Genomic DNA, 18800 nt, shown 5'->3' on the forward strand with positions numbered 1-18800 from the left:
ATGGACTCTGAAAAACAAACTGAGGGTTCTAGAGGGGAGTGGGGTGGGAGGATGGGTTAGCCTGGTATGGGTATTGAGGAGGGCACATTCTGCATGGAGCACTGGGTGTTATGCACAAACAATGAATCATGGAACACTACATCTAAAACTAATGATGCAATGTATGGGGATTAACATAAGAATAAAAAAAAAGAATAAAATAACTTTTCAAAAAAATAAATAAAATAAAATAAAAATGATCAAAGATATTTTCATAGTTAAAAAATCTGGAGTGAATATTATTCTTTATCAAATAAGTAAAAAGGATCTTTGAAAAATTACTTGGAATAATTTTTCTTCCATTATGGGAACATAATAGCAACTTACTTTCTAATGAAAAAAGTAAGCAGTGGTGGTGGGAACTTCAACACTGGGTAGGGGTGGAGGATTATCAGATAGTCACTTAAAATTCTGTTTAATTAAGGTATATGTCCTCTAAAGTCCTAACCTGAGACCTTTAATTTAACTGTCTGAAAATGTTGTACATGTGACCTAAATGGAAGCTGTAATTTGCAAATGCTTTCTGCCCTCTTTAGAACACCTGCTGTGGGAGAGATACTATCCAAGAAATTTAAGCGTATATTGATCTTTGTCTTCATGTCCATCTGGAAAGAAGAATATTTAAGCCCAAGTTACGGATTAGGGTTTAGAAATGTGAAGTATTTGAATATAATCACAGAACCAGTGAATGATGTGAAGCTGAGAGACAGTCCTTGCCTCTTTTAGAGTAAAATGAGCTTTCCTACTTTGCAAAAATGGCCTTCCCTCTTCATTTTCAAAATCCTGCTGATCACCAGGCTACATCAAAAAAGGATTTTAGTTAAAGGGAGACATATTCCACATGGAAATCTATTGACAACAATCTAAAAAAAATTGAAATCAAATAATAAAGTTTTGTGCCTTTTTCATATAAAATTTATTCATGCATGCAATATCTATTGATACTAAAAGGCCATTTTAAGAATCACTATTGAACTTAATATATTCAGTGTGAATTATGATAATTGCATGTACATTATTTATGTATACATACACGCATATCAAAAATAGTAATAGCATTTTTTCTTTAACAACGTAATTCAACAGAGGATGCTTTATTTTTAGTTTGTATTTATACATTTCAAAACATATTATTTAAGTTGAAAATTTTCACATTTTACTTTATCATGTATAATACTGATCATTGTTATTTTAGATACAATTTCTTATAGTAATGGTTGCATTTCTATTGGTGAACTAATACCATAGTGAATTCTCTCTGAGACATTTAGTCAGTTATGGACAACTTTGTTTAATGTCTTATAGGGAAGAAACTAAGGTGGGGTACCTAGGTTAGACTGTGAATATTTTGACATCAAGTCATGATTTTTTAGGTAACTAAATTTTCTTTTTTAAAAGTCATAGCTTAAAGATAATAATTAAAATCTTACTGCCTAATTTTAAATTGGGAAATACTGCTATAATTGAAAGATTTTACTCATTAGTGTGGTTAGCAGCTGATAATTTCAAAAGCTGTGCTGTACAAATTGAATGATTAGTTAGAATTTGCTATGATCTATTTAGTCTTATATGAATATATTCTTTCTTAAAATTCCTTTTTCCATAAATGTCTCTATGTAGACATTAATTCATAATGTTTTGGCAAAAATGAAAAAAATACTGTTTTCCCCTAACTCATAATATTTTAGCATCTTGTTTTTTTCAATGTAAGAGATATTTGAGTAATTGAGGTGCATTTAGGGAAAGAATGCCTGTGATTCTCAACATTCTGAGCTACTTATTTGAAGAAAAATTTCTTTTCTATTGAGCTTCTTTAATAGCAGGCTGAATTACCTATCTAGATTTTTATTTATAGTACAAGCAGGTAAAACTTGCCTTATTAATTGATGTGTTTCATTACCTTTCCATTTTACTTATATGATTATTTTCCTTCTGTTGATTTATAGAAATATAAAATTAGATGTCTTTATGACACTTAAATGGAACAAAACTGTATATATATATATATGTTTTTATTATTTTTTCCTGTGATAGCAAAGATTTTATGACCTAATTGTGATATAGCAAAGTTGTTTGGTAGATTATTTTAAAAATTAAAATTAAGAATTTTAAGTAAACACTTTTTAGTTTGGAGATATCTATTTACCTAGATATATGTAGATATGGATAAAGATATAGATATAGATACAGATATAGATATTATAGAACTAAATGGTTAACATTAATTGACTGCTTTCTCTATGACATACTCTTATTTAATTTCCACATTTTAAATAATTTCAATTTCATAAAATGTCTCCTACCACTTTAAGTGACTACTTACGCTATATAGGTGTTTTGTATTTTATTTAGCCAGTCCCAACCCTTGTACGCCATTTTAATATCTTAGGATCATAAATGGTGTTCTGGTGAATTGACATAACATATCTTTACACATAAGCATTGTTCCTATTCCAGTAAATTCTTAGAAGTGGAATTGCTTGTCTCCTATATTCTTTTGAATTTGAAACCATGGTGGTCATATTCATAGTATTTTTACCATGTAGAATAGAATTTAGAATGAATGGATTGAATGTGGAAGCTCCTGGCTCAGACATCATTGATTACACATACACAGATACATCAGTTTTGCATATGGACAACTTTTTAACTGAAATAATCTCATTCTTCAAACAATAATGCCTGCTTTACTTATGTTCCATGATAGTAAGGTATATATGTAAAAGTATTTTTGAAGAATAAAATGTGAAATTTAATACACAGTGTTTTTATAAAAATATACGAGTAGTCATTGCTTAATTATCTGAGATATATTTGTGATAATCATTTAATTGACATATTTATTTAATAAATACTTACTAAGCACTTACGTAGATTTGGCCCCATGCTGGATATTTGGAGTATGATGGTAAGAAGGGGAAGAAAAAGAAAAAAAAAAAGATAGTCCTCTTGAATTTAGAATCAAATTAAGCAAGTATCTAATAGTTGTGATGTATAATGACATAAGCCTTCTATTAGTGAAACTGCATTTTGTGTGATAGGAAAAACTGACCAGAAACTCTTTAGCTTTTAAAGGACGACTTAAAAAATTCCTTCATATATTGTGTCCTTACAGTGCCTTCTTTAAAAAGAGGGTGTATGGCCACAGATCAGACAAGGTTGAAAATACAAGTCTTACACCAGAAGTGGTACTTTCATATTTTAAAAGTTCTTACTGTGTATTTAATATTGTACTGGCACCATGGTCAATTTTGTTTCCTAACTTTTAATTCAATTTTACATAATCATTGTGCTTTAAATGAGTGGCTTTATAGTTTGAATATAGCTTGGACAATTATTGCAGAGAAAGCTTATCATCATCTCCTTCCCATTTTTTTTTTAATCTGAATTGTTATTACCATTTGAATTTACATGACTTATTAAGGCTACCTAGAAAGGTAAAAAAAAAAAAAGTAATAATTTGGGAATTTGGAATTTCTGACCCTTTGGCTTTCTTTTCTCAGGAGAAAATTTTCCAGAAGATTTTTCAATATTATTTACAATAAAACCCAAAAAAGGAATTCAGTCTTTTCTTTTATCTATATATAATGAGCACGGTATTCAGCAAATCGGTGTTGAGGTTGGGAGATCACCTGTTTTCCTCTTTGAAGACCACACTGGAAAACCTGCCCCAGAAGACTATCCCCTCTTCAGAACTGTTAACATCGCTGATGGGAAGTAAGTAATATAATAATCCAATGTTGTAGCTATATAGAAAGCAATTATTTCATTTAATCATTCAACAAATATTCATAAAGTGTGATGCAGTTTTTCTAGAGACTGGAGACACGGAAATGAAAAAAACATAACATATCTAATTTTACATGGTTTCTTTTGCAGTCTGGGTAGACAAATGATGTCCAATTAAAAAAATATGAATAAAGAGCATATCAGGTGATGATAAGTGAGAGAAAGAAATAGAACAGTGGAGAGGATAGGGAATGGTGGTGGAGGGTGCAGTTTTAAGGAGTGAGATCAGGGAAAATCTCACTAAGAAGGTGACTGGTGAAGAATCTGGGGTGCATGCCCTGCTGATAACTAAAAGTATACTATTCCAGGAGGAGGGAAAGCAAATACACAGCGTCTGATTCCAAGTGTGACTGATTTGGTCTAAGCAATGTCAAGGTTACCAGCATGGCAGGAGCAGAGTGGGATGATGAGGATGGAGAAGCCATGGGAGGCCAAAGGGTATAACACTTTGTAAATGGATATAAAGGTTCTGGGTTCTATCTGGAGTGAAATGGGAGGTCACTGTAGACTTTTTGAGCAGAGGAATGACCCAATTTGATTTACCTATTATCAAGCATGTTAATATTGACAATCATAAGAAGCTTTTTATAATACTCGATACGTGCTATATACTGTTGGAAGCACTTTATACATAGTCGACTCATTTAATTTTCCACGACTCTTTGAAGAAAATAATATTAATAAACCCATTTTACAGATAAGGGGACTGAGGTACAGAAAGTTTAAGTAACTTGCCTGAGGTCATATATTTGTAAAGTGGCAGAGGTAGGGTTTGAACTTAGAGAGTTAGACTCCCTAGTAACCATCATACTCTTCTGAAAATCATGCTGAATTCTGAATTCTGCATTGTGAATATTGCCTTTCACTTAGGGAGCAGCTAAATATAAATAAGCGTTTATTAAATTTACTTGGTTGGGTGCCTGGGTGGTTCAGTCGGTTAAGCGTCTGCCCTCAGCTCAGGTCATGATCTCAGGGTCCTGAGATCGAGCCCCACATTAGGCACCCTGCTCGGAGGGAAACTGCTTCTCCCTCTACTCCCTCGTGCTCTCTCTCACTACCTCTCTCTTTCTCAAATAAAAAAATAAAGTCTTCAAAAAAATTTACTTGGTATTCTATTGCTGCATCTAGACTTCTAAAACTAACCTTATCTGAAATATGACATTTAATTATAGGTGTAAGAAGGAAATAGCAGTGCAGATGGAAAAAAAAAAAATCCACACTCAGTGTATCCTTGTCAGGACCATGGAGAAAACTTCATCTCAGTGGCAGGAAAAACTAGGCTTTTATGAGCAATTTACATACTATCCTTAATGATTAATATGAAAAGTGGTGATATGAAAATAAATCAGGGTAAGGAATTTAAGGGTGTACTGTTTTCGATAGAGCATCTGATACGGTTGCGTTGAGCAAAGGCTTGTTGGAAGTGAAGGAGTGGACCATGTGGGGCTATGGAGGAAGAATGTTTCTGGCAGAGTGAAGAACATGTACAAAGAACAGTAAAGAGGCAGCAGTGTGGCTCTCGTGCAGGGAACAAGAAAGCAAAAAGTGGGGCGAGAGGTCAGAGGGCCAGGGCACACCCCTGTGAGGCAGAGTAAGGACTTCAGCTTGTACTAGGACTGTTAGATGGTTTTTAGCAAGGCAGAGACTTGATCTGACTTGTATTTTAAAGTGATCACTCCAGTTGCATGAGAGGGGAGGCGGAGACCAGTTAAGAGTCTAGATGAAAGAGCTTGCAGATTGGATAAAGTCGGGAGACCCTGGATTCTGTATATACATTGAATATAAGGATTTTCTGATGATGTGAATGTAAAACATATGAGAAAGAGAATAATTAAGAATGACTCCAAAACTAAAGGGTGGTTTGGTATTTTGACTATTATGTATAACACCATGATTATGACGTATCATTATCATCAGAGCTGAAATTAATCAACAATCAGATCAAGTTTAGAGTCCTAATCAGCTTTTATTTATTTTATTTTTTTAAAGATTTTATTTATTCACTTGAGACACAGAGATACAGAGAGAGAGCATGAGCAGGGAGAGAGGCAGAGGGAGAGGGAGAAGCGGCTTCCCGCAGAGCGGGGAGCCCAATGCAGTGCTTGATCCCAGGACCCTGGGATCATGACCTGAGCCGAAGGCAGACGCTTAACGACTGAGCCACCCAGGTGCCCCAAAAATTTCACTTTTTTTTTTTTTTAAGATTTTATTTATTTATTTGACAGAGAGAGACACAGTGAGAGAGGGAACACTAGCAGGGGGAGTGGGAGAGGGAGAGGCAGGCTTCCCGCTGAGCAGGGAGCCCGATGATGCGGGGCTCGATCCCAGGACCCTGGGATCATGACCTGAGCCGAAGGCAGACGCCTAACCATCTGAGCCACCCAGGCGCCCCTAATCAGCTTTTAACAATGGAAATCATTTTTACTTTCTGTTAATGAAAAGCACCTATGTACAACGTGGAGATGGTTTAAGTTAAGACACAGGCTTCTTGGCAGAAATACATGTAAATTTTACTCTCACAGTATTAAGTGACTCCAAAATAAATCTTTGCTCAATTCCAACTAAGCAGACCGCTATGCTAGTTGAATGTGCTATGGAAAGACCAAAGATTAAGTGTATATGGAAATATACTTGGTCCTCATCAGTAGCCACGCCAAGTCATATGGAACGGACATTTAGGAAGGCTCCTGCAATTTGGGGGGTATTTTATTTTATGGATTTAGTCCTAGACACTTCTGCAATATTAATCTAGCATTTTTCATTTGGAAAAAAAAATAAAAAATAAACCAGAGTGGCTTGCAGAATCCAAGTGAGCCTCACTCAGTGGTTTATGTGGTTTAGCACCAGATATTGTTTTTTTTTTTTTTTTTTAAGATTTTATTTATTTATTTGACACAGAGAGAGACAGCGAGAGAGGAAACACAAGCAGGGGGAGTAGGAGAGGGAGAAGCAGGCCTCCCGCAGAGCAGGGAGCCCGATGCGGGACTCGATCCCAGGACCCTGGGACCATGACCTGAGCCGAAGGCAGTCGCTTAACCAACTGAGCCACCCAGGCGCCCAGCACCAGATATTGTTAATAAAACCCACCATTTTATAGGAAGATTAGGGTGTATATGTTTCCAAAGGGCTGGTCGTGTCTACCACCTAAGCCTGTCATCGCCGCCCTGAATTAGCTGGAACAGTAGCTTCAGCGTGAATTGAGACTCTCACTCCACACATGCGTTGACTATGCTTTCTTTCAGTGTTCCAACTTCCTGCCAACCCTGGAAAGAAGGAAAGGTATTGTGTCTCAGTTTTGGATCCTGCCCACAGTAGTGATCTATAACTGTCTTGAAATTAAAGTGGAAAAAGAAAACGAAAGCACTTGAAATAAATGTGAATAAAGACAGAAGCACATTGTGTTGTACAATTAGGACGTTCAGTTGTTCCAGATGGAGCAGTCATTCAATTAGGAGACATACCCTTTTACAGTTCATCTCAGGGGATCTCTAGAGAAAAAAGGAAAAAATTAAGTGGAATTCCATTTGGAAGAAAGCATTTACGTACATAGGAACTATTACTTACCCCATATCCCACCCCTGATCTTATCAAATATGCTCATCAGGACATGGTGAGATTAAGCTTTTGTTGCAACTGCACAAAGCGAAGCAAAGGATGGGCACTTCCTTATCAGCATAGACAGCCACCCCTGGTGTGCATTTTATACTGTTTGTGTCCTTTTCAGTACCTAACACTCTTCTGGGTAAACAGTAAGTAGTCACCTGTTAACTGATTGATTAAAAAATGAGCCTACATTTTGTACTATTTCAGCTCACATTCACAATTGAAAGTACATTGTATTTTAACATGAATAATGATGTGGCAACGATGTCTTTGAAGCTTACAAAAGAATTCCTTGGCTTTTTTAGGTGGCATCGGGTAGCAATCAGTGTGGAGAAGAAAACTGTGACAATGATTGTTGATTGTAAGAAGAAAACCACAAAGCCACTTGATAGAAGTGAGAGAGCAATCGTTGACACCAATGGAATCATGGTTTTTGGAACAAGGATTCTGGATGAAGAAGTTTTTGAGGTAAAAATAAATCAAATTTTATTTGAAGCTGAATGTTGTTAAATCAGATGAGCTCAGTTAATAACAGTAACAATCAATATATGTTATAAAGCAATGTTGAAAACGAAAGGGTGACCTACTTTCTTCCCCTGCGGGTGTAGCGGTGATGTTTTCTATTGTTCAGTAAGAGAATGAGTAGACAATGGTGGCTGTAAGGACTGGGAAACATTACAGAGATTGGTTGATTTGAACACAGGCATGCTATTCTCCTGGGAAGGGCAAATGGCTTTACTCTTGGTACTTTGCATTATTTTCTTTGGGGAAAAGAACATTTTCTTCACTTCCTTCTCTGGGAGATTAATTTAGGGAAATGTACAAGTCAGATATTCTGCCTTTCTCTGTTCTTTGTTAATGTTTCCAAGGTATAAAATAGAGATCATATTGCAAAAGCTGAACTTATGTCTTTAAAATCACTTTTTTAAATAATGTGAAGGTCATAGTAAAAAGTTTCCTTCCAATTATAATTCACCAATTATGATAATCACATTCTTTTAAACGTTCAACCATTGGGTCTGGTAGTTTGTCCTTTTATTTTCATTTAGTCAATTATTAATAGAACAAACAGACCTGAGTCCTGATCTCATAAAGGGATGCCCTCCTGAGACATTATTCAGTACTCTGATCTGGTTTTATACAATTTCTGAGTAATTTATTTTTCAAAGTATAATAAAGTAAAGCTCTGTAATATATTACAGATTAATAGGCAAGGTTTACGTGGAAGATTTTCTGTATTTGGTTGATTAGTGAATATACACACATATATATATGCATACACACAGACTATTTTTCATAGAAAGAACAATGTACATTCGGTGCAGGAGGATATTGCATTCCTGTACTTATATACATAACCTATGGCATAATTTTAAATATAATTAGCATTTGTGACACTTTCAGATTATTTAATTGATATTCTGTTTGTTTCTTTTTTTTTTTAAGATTTTATTTTTATTTATTTGAGAGAGAGAATGAGAGACAGAGAGCATGAGAGGGAGGAGGGCCAGAGGGAGAAGCAGACTCCCCGCCGAGCAGGGAGCCCGATGCGGGACTCGATCCTGGGACTCCAGGATCATGACCTGAGCCGAAGGCAGTCGCTTAACCAACTGAGCCACCCAGGCCCCCCAATATTCTGTTTGTTTCTGATTTTTCTCAACTTGTCTCAACTTTGACTCCAAACAAAATGTTTTTAACACATTGTATCATACTAAACTAAATGATAAACTCATTCAGGCAATATATAATAATAAACTTTCAGATCTTCCAGTATCATGTGTTGGTTGCACACAAATGACAATAAATATTTATTTATTAGATGAATATTATAAACAAATTTACTTAATTTCTAGTCTAGCAAAGTTCTATTTTAAAATTAAACTACGAATATCAGTTTCACAGACTAAATTTATTTTTGTAATACACACAACCTTTTTTTCTGGAAACATAAATGAGTAATACAGATAAACTCTATCAGTGGATGGTTTCATTTCATATATTAGTTCACTCTATTGCTATACATAGTTACAGAGCTATGGAACTTAAGCAATGGAAATTAAACTTTGTTCATCATAGGGATGCCTGGGTGGCTCAGGCAGTTAAGCGTCTGCCTTTGGCTCAGGTCATGATCCTGGGGTCCTGGGATTGAGCCCCACATCGGGCTCCCTGCTCAGTGGGGAGCCTGCTTTTCCCTCTGCCTCTGCCCTTCCCCCTGCTTGTGCTCTCTCTCTCTCTCTCAAATAAATAAATAAAATCTTTAAAAAAAAAACTGTGTTCATCATAAATGATGATAAGACTATATAAAGAGGAAATATGGAAGGGGCGCCTGGGTGGCTCAGTTGATTGAGCAACTGACTCCTGATATTGGCTCAGGTCATGATCTCAAGGTCGTGGGATCGAGCCCCAAGTATGGCTTCACACTCAGCGTGGAGTCTGCTTGAGATTTTCTCTCTGCCCCCTGCCCCTCCCCCCATGCTCACACACACTCTCTCTCTCAAATAAATAAATGAAATAATTCTTTAAAAAAAAGGAAAAACAGAAGAGGAAAAAATTAACATTAATTAATTAATATGTATTAAAATACAAATTAATTATTAATATTCTCAAAATTTACTGCCCTGAAAGATATTTGTTATATGTACATGTTGATTAGATTTCTTTTTCAAACAGGCCTTCCTTTGCCACCTCCTCCCCATCCCCCATGCACAGACTGTACTCCACTTTCTTTCCCATATATTATACTCACACTCACTGGGGTAGAGTTTAGAGTTTTTGAATTATAGTTTTAGACTATCACACTATGTTCTTTTTTCAAAGTAAATAATTGAATCTGATGTTACATATTTTAAAATATGTAATAATAGCCTCTGTGTTTCATAGGCTGATTACAGTATCAACTCCTAGAATATATAAAAATGATTTCCCTAAAATATTTCCATATTTTTTCACTACTGCTAACCAAAACCCCTCTGGCCAAAAGGGCTTCTAGTAAATTACCAAGGACAGATGTACTAGAAGAAAAAATTAATATATATATTCTTTGATTAATTCTTAATTTTCTAATCCATAAGCCACATTCTAAATCCTGGAGTAACTCCAGCTGTTTATTTGGAAAAACTGCTAAACTATTAAGAAAAATAATTTTTAGAAGACTCATTAATGAATTCTTTAGTGAGTGTGACAGTGAGTAGCAAAAATAAGTTTATTATGCTGCTTTGCATCTTGGAATTTCATGAAACCTTATGGAGCTTTAAAAAGAACATTTATTCAATATGAAGTGTAATTAGTTTTGAAAAAGTAAATAAATGCAGACATTTCACTATAAGGTTTATCTTTATCACTCTATCCAAATAGTCATTATACATAAAACTCAAGTCTTATTTCCTAAATTATATTATTGTATGGGTATATGAATTTCAAAAACAATTTAGTATTTCCCACTTGAAAAAAGAATATGAAGAAAATAAATAATTCAAACACAGATTTTAAAATCACAATAAAACTTTCTGACTCCTTTTGGGAAATTAGTTCATCTTATCTGAATATGATGTTAATATATCTTTCTCTAAAAATTTACTCAAATATTTTTCTTTTATTTTGTTTTCCATTATGGTATCTACCTAGACTTTTGAATCTCTGCAAGTGAATGTGTAGAAATTAAACTAAAAATGATAAGAGATAGGAATGGTACCATATATGCATTGTTTTAGTGTTTGATAAACAGTTGTAATGGTGAAGATGATACAAAGAGATCAGTGATTCATTATTTTGAAAACGGAAAATATCACTTCTTTGAAATTGGTGTCATTCCAATTTAGATGCAAATTTGTTTAGTATATAATTTCATCTCTATCATCTCTGTATCACCCTACATTTATTACCCTATATCGCCTGCTGTTAATGGCAAAAAATACTAAACGTGGCCATATTTGAATTACAGTCTGAAGACTTTAAAGAATTCAACATCAAACAGATAAAAGCAAAACTGAAATTTTTTTAAGTATGAAAAATTAGTTTATATGAAAATGCCAAAATGAGTATATAGAATCATAATTCAGATTATATAATTTCAGCATAGTGGAGTGAATATAAAAATTGATTATAGAATCAGAAAAATCTGATTTTGAATCCCAGAATAGCTTAAATACATTTCTCTATGTAATTACTTTATATAAGTTTTATTATTTATTTATTTTTTACTTTATGTAAGTTTTAATTTCTCATTCTTCAAATGGGAAGAGTAATGTAATCTCCCCAGTAAGTATATATATTAAAAAAATGAGCTTATGTATGTAAAGTGCTTATAATACTAGTATTATATATGTATATATGGTTATATATTATGTGTTAATTATGTATTACCATGTAGTTTTCTTCTTATTACTTATGTTCTTTTTTATCATTTTACAACTATGACATGTCAAATATTCTTATACATTTTTGATATGGGAGAGCAACAGTGACCCATGTATCAGTAAAAGGTTGTTTTTTTTTTTTTTTAAAGATTTTATTTTTATTTATTTGAGAGAGAGAGATGAGAGACAGAGAGCATGAGAGGGAGGAGGGTCAGAGGGAGAAGCAGACTCCCTGCCGAGCAGGGAGCCCGATGCGGGACGCGATCCTGGGACTCTAGGATCATGACCTGAGCCGAAGGCAGTCGCTTAACCAACTGAGCCACCCAGGCGCCCCTCAGTAAAAGGTTTTATGTGGTCTTTTCATCTTGTAAATGAAGTACTTGGTTCCTGGGCTTGTGTTTGTTTATAAGGTATCTTGTGGGGATTAGATAAATTTTCCCTCTCTAAACAGGTAGCACCTGGGTACAGAACCTATCAGGCGAGACATGGTCTGGGCAGATGAATACTTTCAAGCAGGCACAAAATATCTAACCAACACTAATCCATAACCTTGGGTTTTTTTTTTTTTTTTTTTTTCTAGCTTTACAATACACTTCAAAGATGTGAGGAAAAGCTAAATTAAAAAAAAAATAACTACACTGCCTGTATTCATTATCAATAAAATTACTTTTGTAGTCTTTTAAACAGGGAAATTTCTTTACGCAAATCAAGTTGTAGCCATTATAACTCAAGTTTTCAAAGCATTGTTATTTTGATCTTTTTTTCTTTTTTGATGGTCAAAGCAGGTTATTACAAGTCTTTTATATTTCCAACAATTTTCTACCTTTGGGCAGATTATTTCTTTCTTTTGAAGTAATGAGAAGAATATAATGACAATTTAAGTGGAAAAGATTGTTGATGAAATTTTTCATTTTTTCAAACTTCTCAGAATGATTTTGGCATTCAGTTTTCTTGGGAGAAATCAATGAATAATAGTTTATAAAAGCTACACAATTTCAGTGGTTTTACAAGACCAGAAAACTTACCTTAAGGTAATAATAGCTATCTCAAATATTCCAGTAAGAATTTGATTACCACTTTCTGATGCCTGTGTATCTTTTTACTATGTATATTTTCCAAGGTATATGCTTTTTAAAAAATGATGTTGGTAGACATGGTTTTCCTATAGAACCACATAACAGGATGGAGGTAGACTTTTCCCAGTCTAGATGCATTTAGCTAATAACACTTGAGATTTTAAAACTTTATTTATTGAGATATAATTGAAGTACAGTAAACTGAAAATATTAAAAGTGTATCATTTGATCAGTTGTGAATATGTTTACACTTCTGAAACCACCATCATCATCAAGAAAATAAACATGGCCATCACACCCAAAAGTTTCCTCATGGATTTTTAAAATCCATGTCTCCTTCTCCCAAGCAATCACTAATTTACTTTTTTTAAATCACTATAGCTTATTTAATTTTTTTAAATTTAATAAACAGAATGATACTGAGTATACTGTCTTTAGCTTAGCTTTTATGACTCAGCATAATGTTTTTGAGACTTATCTGTGTCCCATATATATCATTATTTTGCTTTTTTAAAAATTGCTGAGCAGCATTCCAGTGTATGAATAAACCACAATTTGTTCATCCATTCATCCTATTAGTGGGCATTTGGATCATTTACAGATTTTGGCTCCTGCATATAAAGCTGCTATGAGCATTCATGTATAAATTTTGAGCGGGCATTTACTTTTGTTTGTCTTAGTTGAATACTGAGCAATGGAATGCTTTGGTTATTTAGTAGTACATATTTAACTTTAAAAATCAAAGAAACTATTGAGCTGTACTCCAAAGTGACATTAAATCATTTTACACTCCCTCCAGCAGTAAATGAAAGTTTCAGTTGCTCTGTGTCCTTGCCAACTCTTGATATGGTTAGTCTTCTAAATTTTAGCCGTTCTCAGTGGTTGTGTAGTAGTATTTCATTGCGGTATTAGTTTACGTTTCCCTCAAAACTGATGATGTCAAGAATTTTTTTTTTCAGGTGTTCATTGGCTATTTCTGCATCTTCTTCTGTGAGGTGTCTTTTGCAGATTTAAAAAAAATTGGCTGCTAAGTTTTGAATATGGAGTTTTAAGAGTTTTTTTTATAAACCCTTTGTACTTTGATAGAGTTTTGCCAATAATTTTCCAGCATATGGCTTACTTTTTATTTCGTTAACAGTGCCTTTTAAAGAGTGAATGCTTTTCATTTTGATAGTTTGTCAATTTTGTTGTTATGTTTTACACTTTTTGTGTTCTAAGAAACTTTTACCTACACCAAAATTACAAAAATGTTCTCCTGTTATCAGATACATTGTAGTTTTAGGTTTTACACATAGGCTATGCCACATTTTGAGTTAATATTTGTGTATGGTATGAGGTAAAAGTCAATGTTGATTATTTTTAGACAAGGATATCCAGTTCATCCTTTATAAAGAAGACTTTCATGCATTGGATTGCTGTGGTTTCTATGTCAAAAACCATTTGAGTACATATGAGTAGATCTATTACTGAACTATTACCCTAGTCTATTGATTTGTCTATCTTTTTACTAATACCAAACTATCTTGATTACTGTAGTTTAACAGAAAGTTTTGATATTTGGTGGGGTAACTGCTCTTACTTTTAATTCTTTGTAAACACTGTGTTAGCTCCTTTAGGTTATTGGCATTCTATATAAATTTTGGAATAAGCTTGTCAATTTCTAAAATAAAATTGAGTTTTCATTTAAATAGAATTTGGTTTTAATTGGAATTTCATTTAAACTCCAGATCAAAATGAAAAGAATCCATATTTTAACAAACATTGAGCTTTCCATTTCCTGAATATGGTATAATTTTCCATTTATTTTGCTTTTCTTTAATTCCCCTCACAAGGTTTCCTAGTTTTCAGTGTAGATGTCTGTTTTCCTCTGAAAATGAACTTGATATGATCTCATTCCATTTAGATTTATTGACAGTTATTTTATGCCCCAGCGTATAGTCTATCTTGGTGAATGTAGCATATGCCCTTAAAAAGAAAGTGTGTCATGAAATTGTTAGATCAAGTGTTTTATAGTTATAATAGATGTTTTAAAATCTGTAAGAGTTTTAACATTTGGGTTATCTGAGTTGTTTATTGTCTTTTTAAAATTATTCATTAATACACTTTTTTTTTAGAGCTGTTACAGGTTCAGAGCAAAATTGAGTGAAAAGTAGACAGTTTCCATGTACCCCTGTGCATGTACACGTGCACACACACACACACACACACAGCCTCTTCTACTATTGTACATTTGTTGCAATGGGTGAACTTATATTGACATATCATTATCATCCAAAGTCTGTAGTTTACATTAGGGTTCAGTCTTGGGTTGTACATTCTATGGATCTTGGTTAATGTATCATGACATGTATTCACCAATGTAGTATCTTGTGAAATAATTTCATGCCCTAAAAATCCTCTCTGCTCTGCCTTCAGCCTTACCTCTCTTCTAAATCCTGGCAACCACTAATCTTTTTAGTGTTTCCATGGTTTTGTCTTTTCCAAAATGTCATATGGTTGGAATCATACAGGTGTAGTCTTTTCAGGTTGACTTCTTTCACTTAGTAATATGCATTTATGTTTCTTCCATGTCCTTCATGGCTTGATAGCTCATTTCTTTTTAGTGCTCAATAATATTCCATTGTCTGAATGTAACACAGTTTATTTATCCATTCATCTACTGAAGGATATCTTTCAAGTTGCTTTCAAGTTTTTGGTAATTAAGAATAAACCTTCCATAAACATCTGTGTGCAGGTTTTGTGTGGACATAGTTTTCAACTCCTTTGGGTAAATACCAAAATGTGTGATTGCTGATATGGTAAAAATATGTTTAGTTTTGTAACAAACTGCCAGACTGTCTTCCAAAAGAGCTAACCATTTTGCATTCCCACCAGCAGTGAATGAAATTTCCTGTTCAACATTTTTGGCATTTTGGCCATTTTAGATATTGACCATTCTAATAGGCATGTAATAGCATCTCATTTTTTTTAGTCTGCATTTCCCTGATTACATGTTGAACATCTTCTCATATATACTTTGCATCTGTGTGTCTTCTTTGGTAAGCTCTCAGTTAAGGTCTTCTGTCCCATTTTTTAATCAGGTTGTTAATTTTCTTAGTAAGTTTTAAGAGTTTTTTATATATTTTGGATAACAGTACTTTATCAGATGTGTCTTTTGCAAATACTTTCTGTCAGTCTGACCTGTCTTCTCATTCACTTGATACTGTCTTTCACAGAGGTGAGGTTTTTAATTTTAATGAAGTCTAGCTTATCAATTATTTCTTTCATGAATTATGCTTTTGATGGCGTATCTGAAAAGCCATCACTATACCCAAGGTCGTGTAGGTTTTTCTTGTATGTTATCTTCTAGGAGTTTTAGGTTTTGCATTTTACATTTAGATCAGTGACCCGTTTTGAGTTAATTTTTGTGAAGAGTTTGTGTTTAGATTCACTTTTTTACATGTGAGGTGTCCAGTTTTTTCAACACCATTTGTTGAATAGTCTAACTTTGCTCCATTGTACTGCCTTGCTTCTTTGTCAGAGATCAGTTCACTATACTTATGTGGGTCTGTTTCTGTTCCATTGACCTATTTGGTTTTTTCCAACAATACCATGCTGTCTTGATTACTGTCACTTTATAATAAATCTTGAAGTGAAATAATGTTAGTCCACCCAACTTTGTTCTACTCATTCAATATTGAGTTGGCTATGCTGGGTCTTTTGCTTCTTGTTAGAAACTTTAGAATCAGTTTTACAATATACACAAAATAGTTTCCTGGGATTTTGACTGAGAATGTTGAATCTCTAGATCAAGTTGGGAAAACTGACATCTTGACAATATTGATTTTCTTATCCATGAATATGGAATATCTCTCACTTAGTTTTTCTTTGATATCTTTCATCAAAGTTTTGCCATTTTCCTCATATGGATATTATATATATTTTGTTAGGTTTAACATATTTCATTTTTTAAGTTTTAATGCAAATGATATTGTGTTTTTAATCTCAAAATCACTTGTTCATTGGTTGTATATAGGAAAGCAACTGGCTTTTGTATAAAAAAGCTTATATCCTGCAACCTTGCTTTAATTAGTGATTAGTTCCAGGAGTTTTTGTTTGGTGTTTGTTTGTTTATTCTTTCGTATTTTCTATATAGACAATCATGTCATCTATGAACAAAGATAGTTTTATTTCTTCCTTCCATATCTGTATCTTTTATTTCCTTTTCTTGTCTTATTGCATTAGCTAGGACTTCCAGTACAATATTGAAAAGCAGTGGTGAGAGGGGACATCCTTGCCTTGTTCCTGATTTTAGTGGGAAAGCTTCAAGTCTCACCAGTAAGTATGATGTTAGTTTTAGGTTTTACATAGATTTTTTAATTTATCAAATTAAGTAAGTTTCCCTCTATTTCCAGTTTGCTGAGAGGTTTTTTTTTTTTATCATAAATAGATATTCAATTTTGGAAAATGCTTTTTCTGCATCTATCTGTATGATCATGTGGTTTTTCTTTTTCGGCCTATTGTTGTGATAGATTACATTAATTGATTTTCAAATGTTGACCCAGCCTTACATACCAGGGATAAATTTCATTTGGTGTATAGATCTTTTTATATATTGTCATTTTTTATACATTGTCAGTTTGCTAATATTTTGCTGGGAATTTTTGCATCTATGTTCATGAGAGACATTGGTCTGTAGTTTTCTTGTAAAGTCTCTGTCTGGCTTTGGTTTAGGAAATAGTGTCCTCATATAATGAGGTAGGAAGTATTCCCTTTGCTTCTGTCTTCTGAAAGACAATGTAGAAGATTGGTATAATTGCTTGCATAAATGTTTTGTAGAATTCACCAGTGAACTATTCTGGGTCCAGTGCTTTCTGTTTTGGAAGGCTATTAATTATTGATTTGATTTATTTAATAGATATAAGCCTATTCAAATGATCTATTTCTTGTTGTATGAGTTTTTGTAGATTGTGTCTTTCAAGAAATTGGTTTATTCATTCTAGTTCATCACATTTGTGAGCATAGAGTTGTTCATAGTATTCCTGTATTATCCTTTTATACCATGGGATACATAGTGATGTCCCCTCTTTCATTTATAATATTAGTAGTTGCATCTTCTCTCTTATTTTCTTAACCTACCTAGAGATGCAATGATTTTACTTGAAATACACACAAACACACACACACACTGCTGTTTTTCATTTTGCTGGTCTCTGCTCTAATTTTTATTATTTCTTTTCTTCTGCTTACTTTGGATTTAGCTTGCTCTTCTTTTTCTAGTGTCCTAAGGTGGAAGCTTAGGTGATTGATTTTAGATTTTTCTCCTATTCTAATATATGTATTCAATGCTATGAATTTCTCTGAGAACTGCTTTTGCTGCATCCCACACATTTTGATAAGTTGTCTTTTTATTTTCATTTAGTTCAAAGATACTTTTACATTTCCTTTGAGATATCAGTGTTGACTCATGTGTTGTTTAGAACTATGTTGCTTATTCTTCAGGAATTTTGGAACCTTCCAGATATCTTTCTGTTATTCTTAGCTTAATTCCACCGTGTTCTAAGAGCAGATACTATATGATTCTATTGTTTTAAAATTGTTCATGTTTTATGGCCCAGAATGTGGTCTATCTTGATGAATGTTCCAGGGTAAGCTTGTGAAGAATGTGTAGCCTGTTGTTTTTAGATGAAGTACTGCATAAATGTCAATTACAGTTTATCCTTGAACAACACATGTTTGAACTGCATGGGTCCAGTTATATGCAGACTTTTTTCAATATATACAGTACAGTACTGTAAATGTATTTTCTCTTCTTTATGATTTTCTTAATAACATTTTTTCTTTAGCTTACTTTATTGTTAAGAATACAGTATATAATACATACAGCATACAAAATATGTGTTAATCAATTTTTTATGTTATCAGTAAGGTTTCTGGTCACAGTAAGCTATTAATAGCT

General features: G+C 33.5%; 1 protein-coding gene across 3 annotated transcripts in view; it reads left to right on the forward strand.

Annotated features, from left to right (window-relative positions):
* COL11A1 (collagen type XI alpha 1 chain) overlaps nt 1-18800 on the forward strand; it is a 206340-nt gene that overhangs the window by 29551 nt on the left and 157989 nt on the right. For all 3 annotated transcript variants that reach the window (XM_064588737.1, XM_064588736.1, XM_064588735.1), the window contains 2 exons: nt 3543-3756; nt 7737-7899. In XM_064588737.1, coding sequence (XP_064444807.1) covers nt 3543-3756; nt 7737-7899 — 377 coding nt within the window. The remainder of the gene's footprint in view (nt 1-3542; nt 3757-7736; nt 7900-18800) is intronic.

This window comes from Mirounga angustirostris, unplaced genomic scaffold (genome assembly GCF_029215605.1).
Source record: "Mirounga angustirostris isolate CCGP_5_RB_7025 unplaced genomic scaffold, mMirAng1.0.hap1 SCAF_4, whole genome shotgun sequence".
In the NCBI taxonomy this organism is placed as follows: Eukaryota; Metazoa; Chordata; class Mammalia; order Carnivora; family Phocidae; genus Mirounga; species Mirounga angustirostris.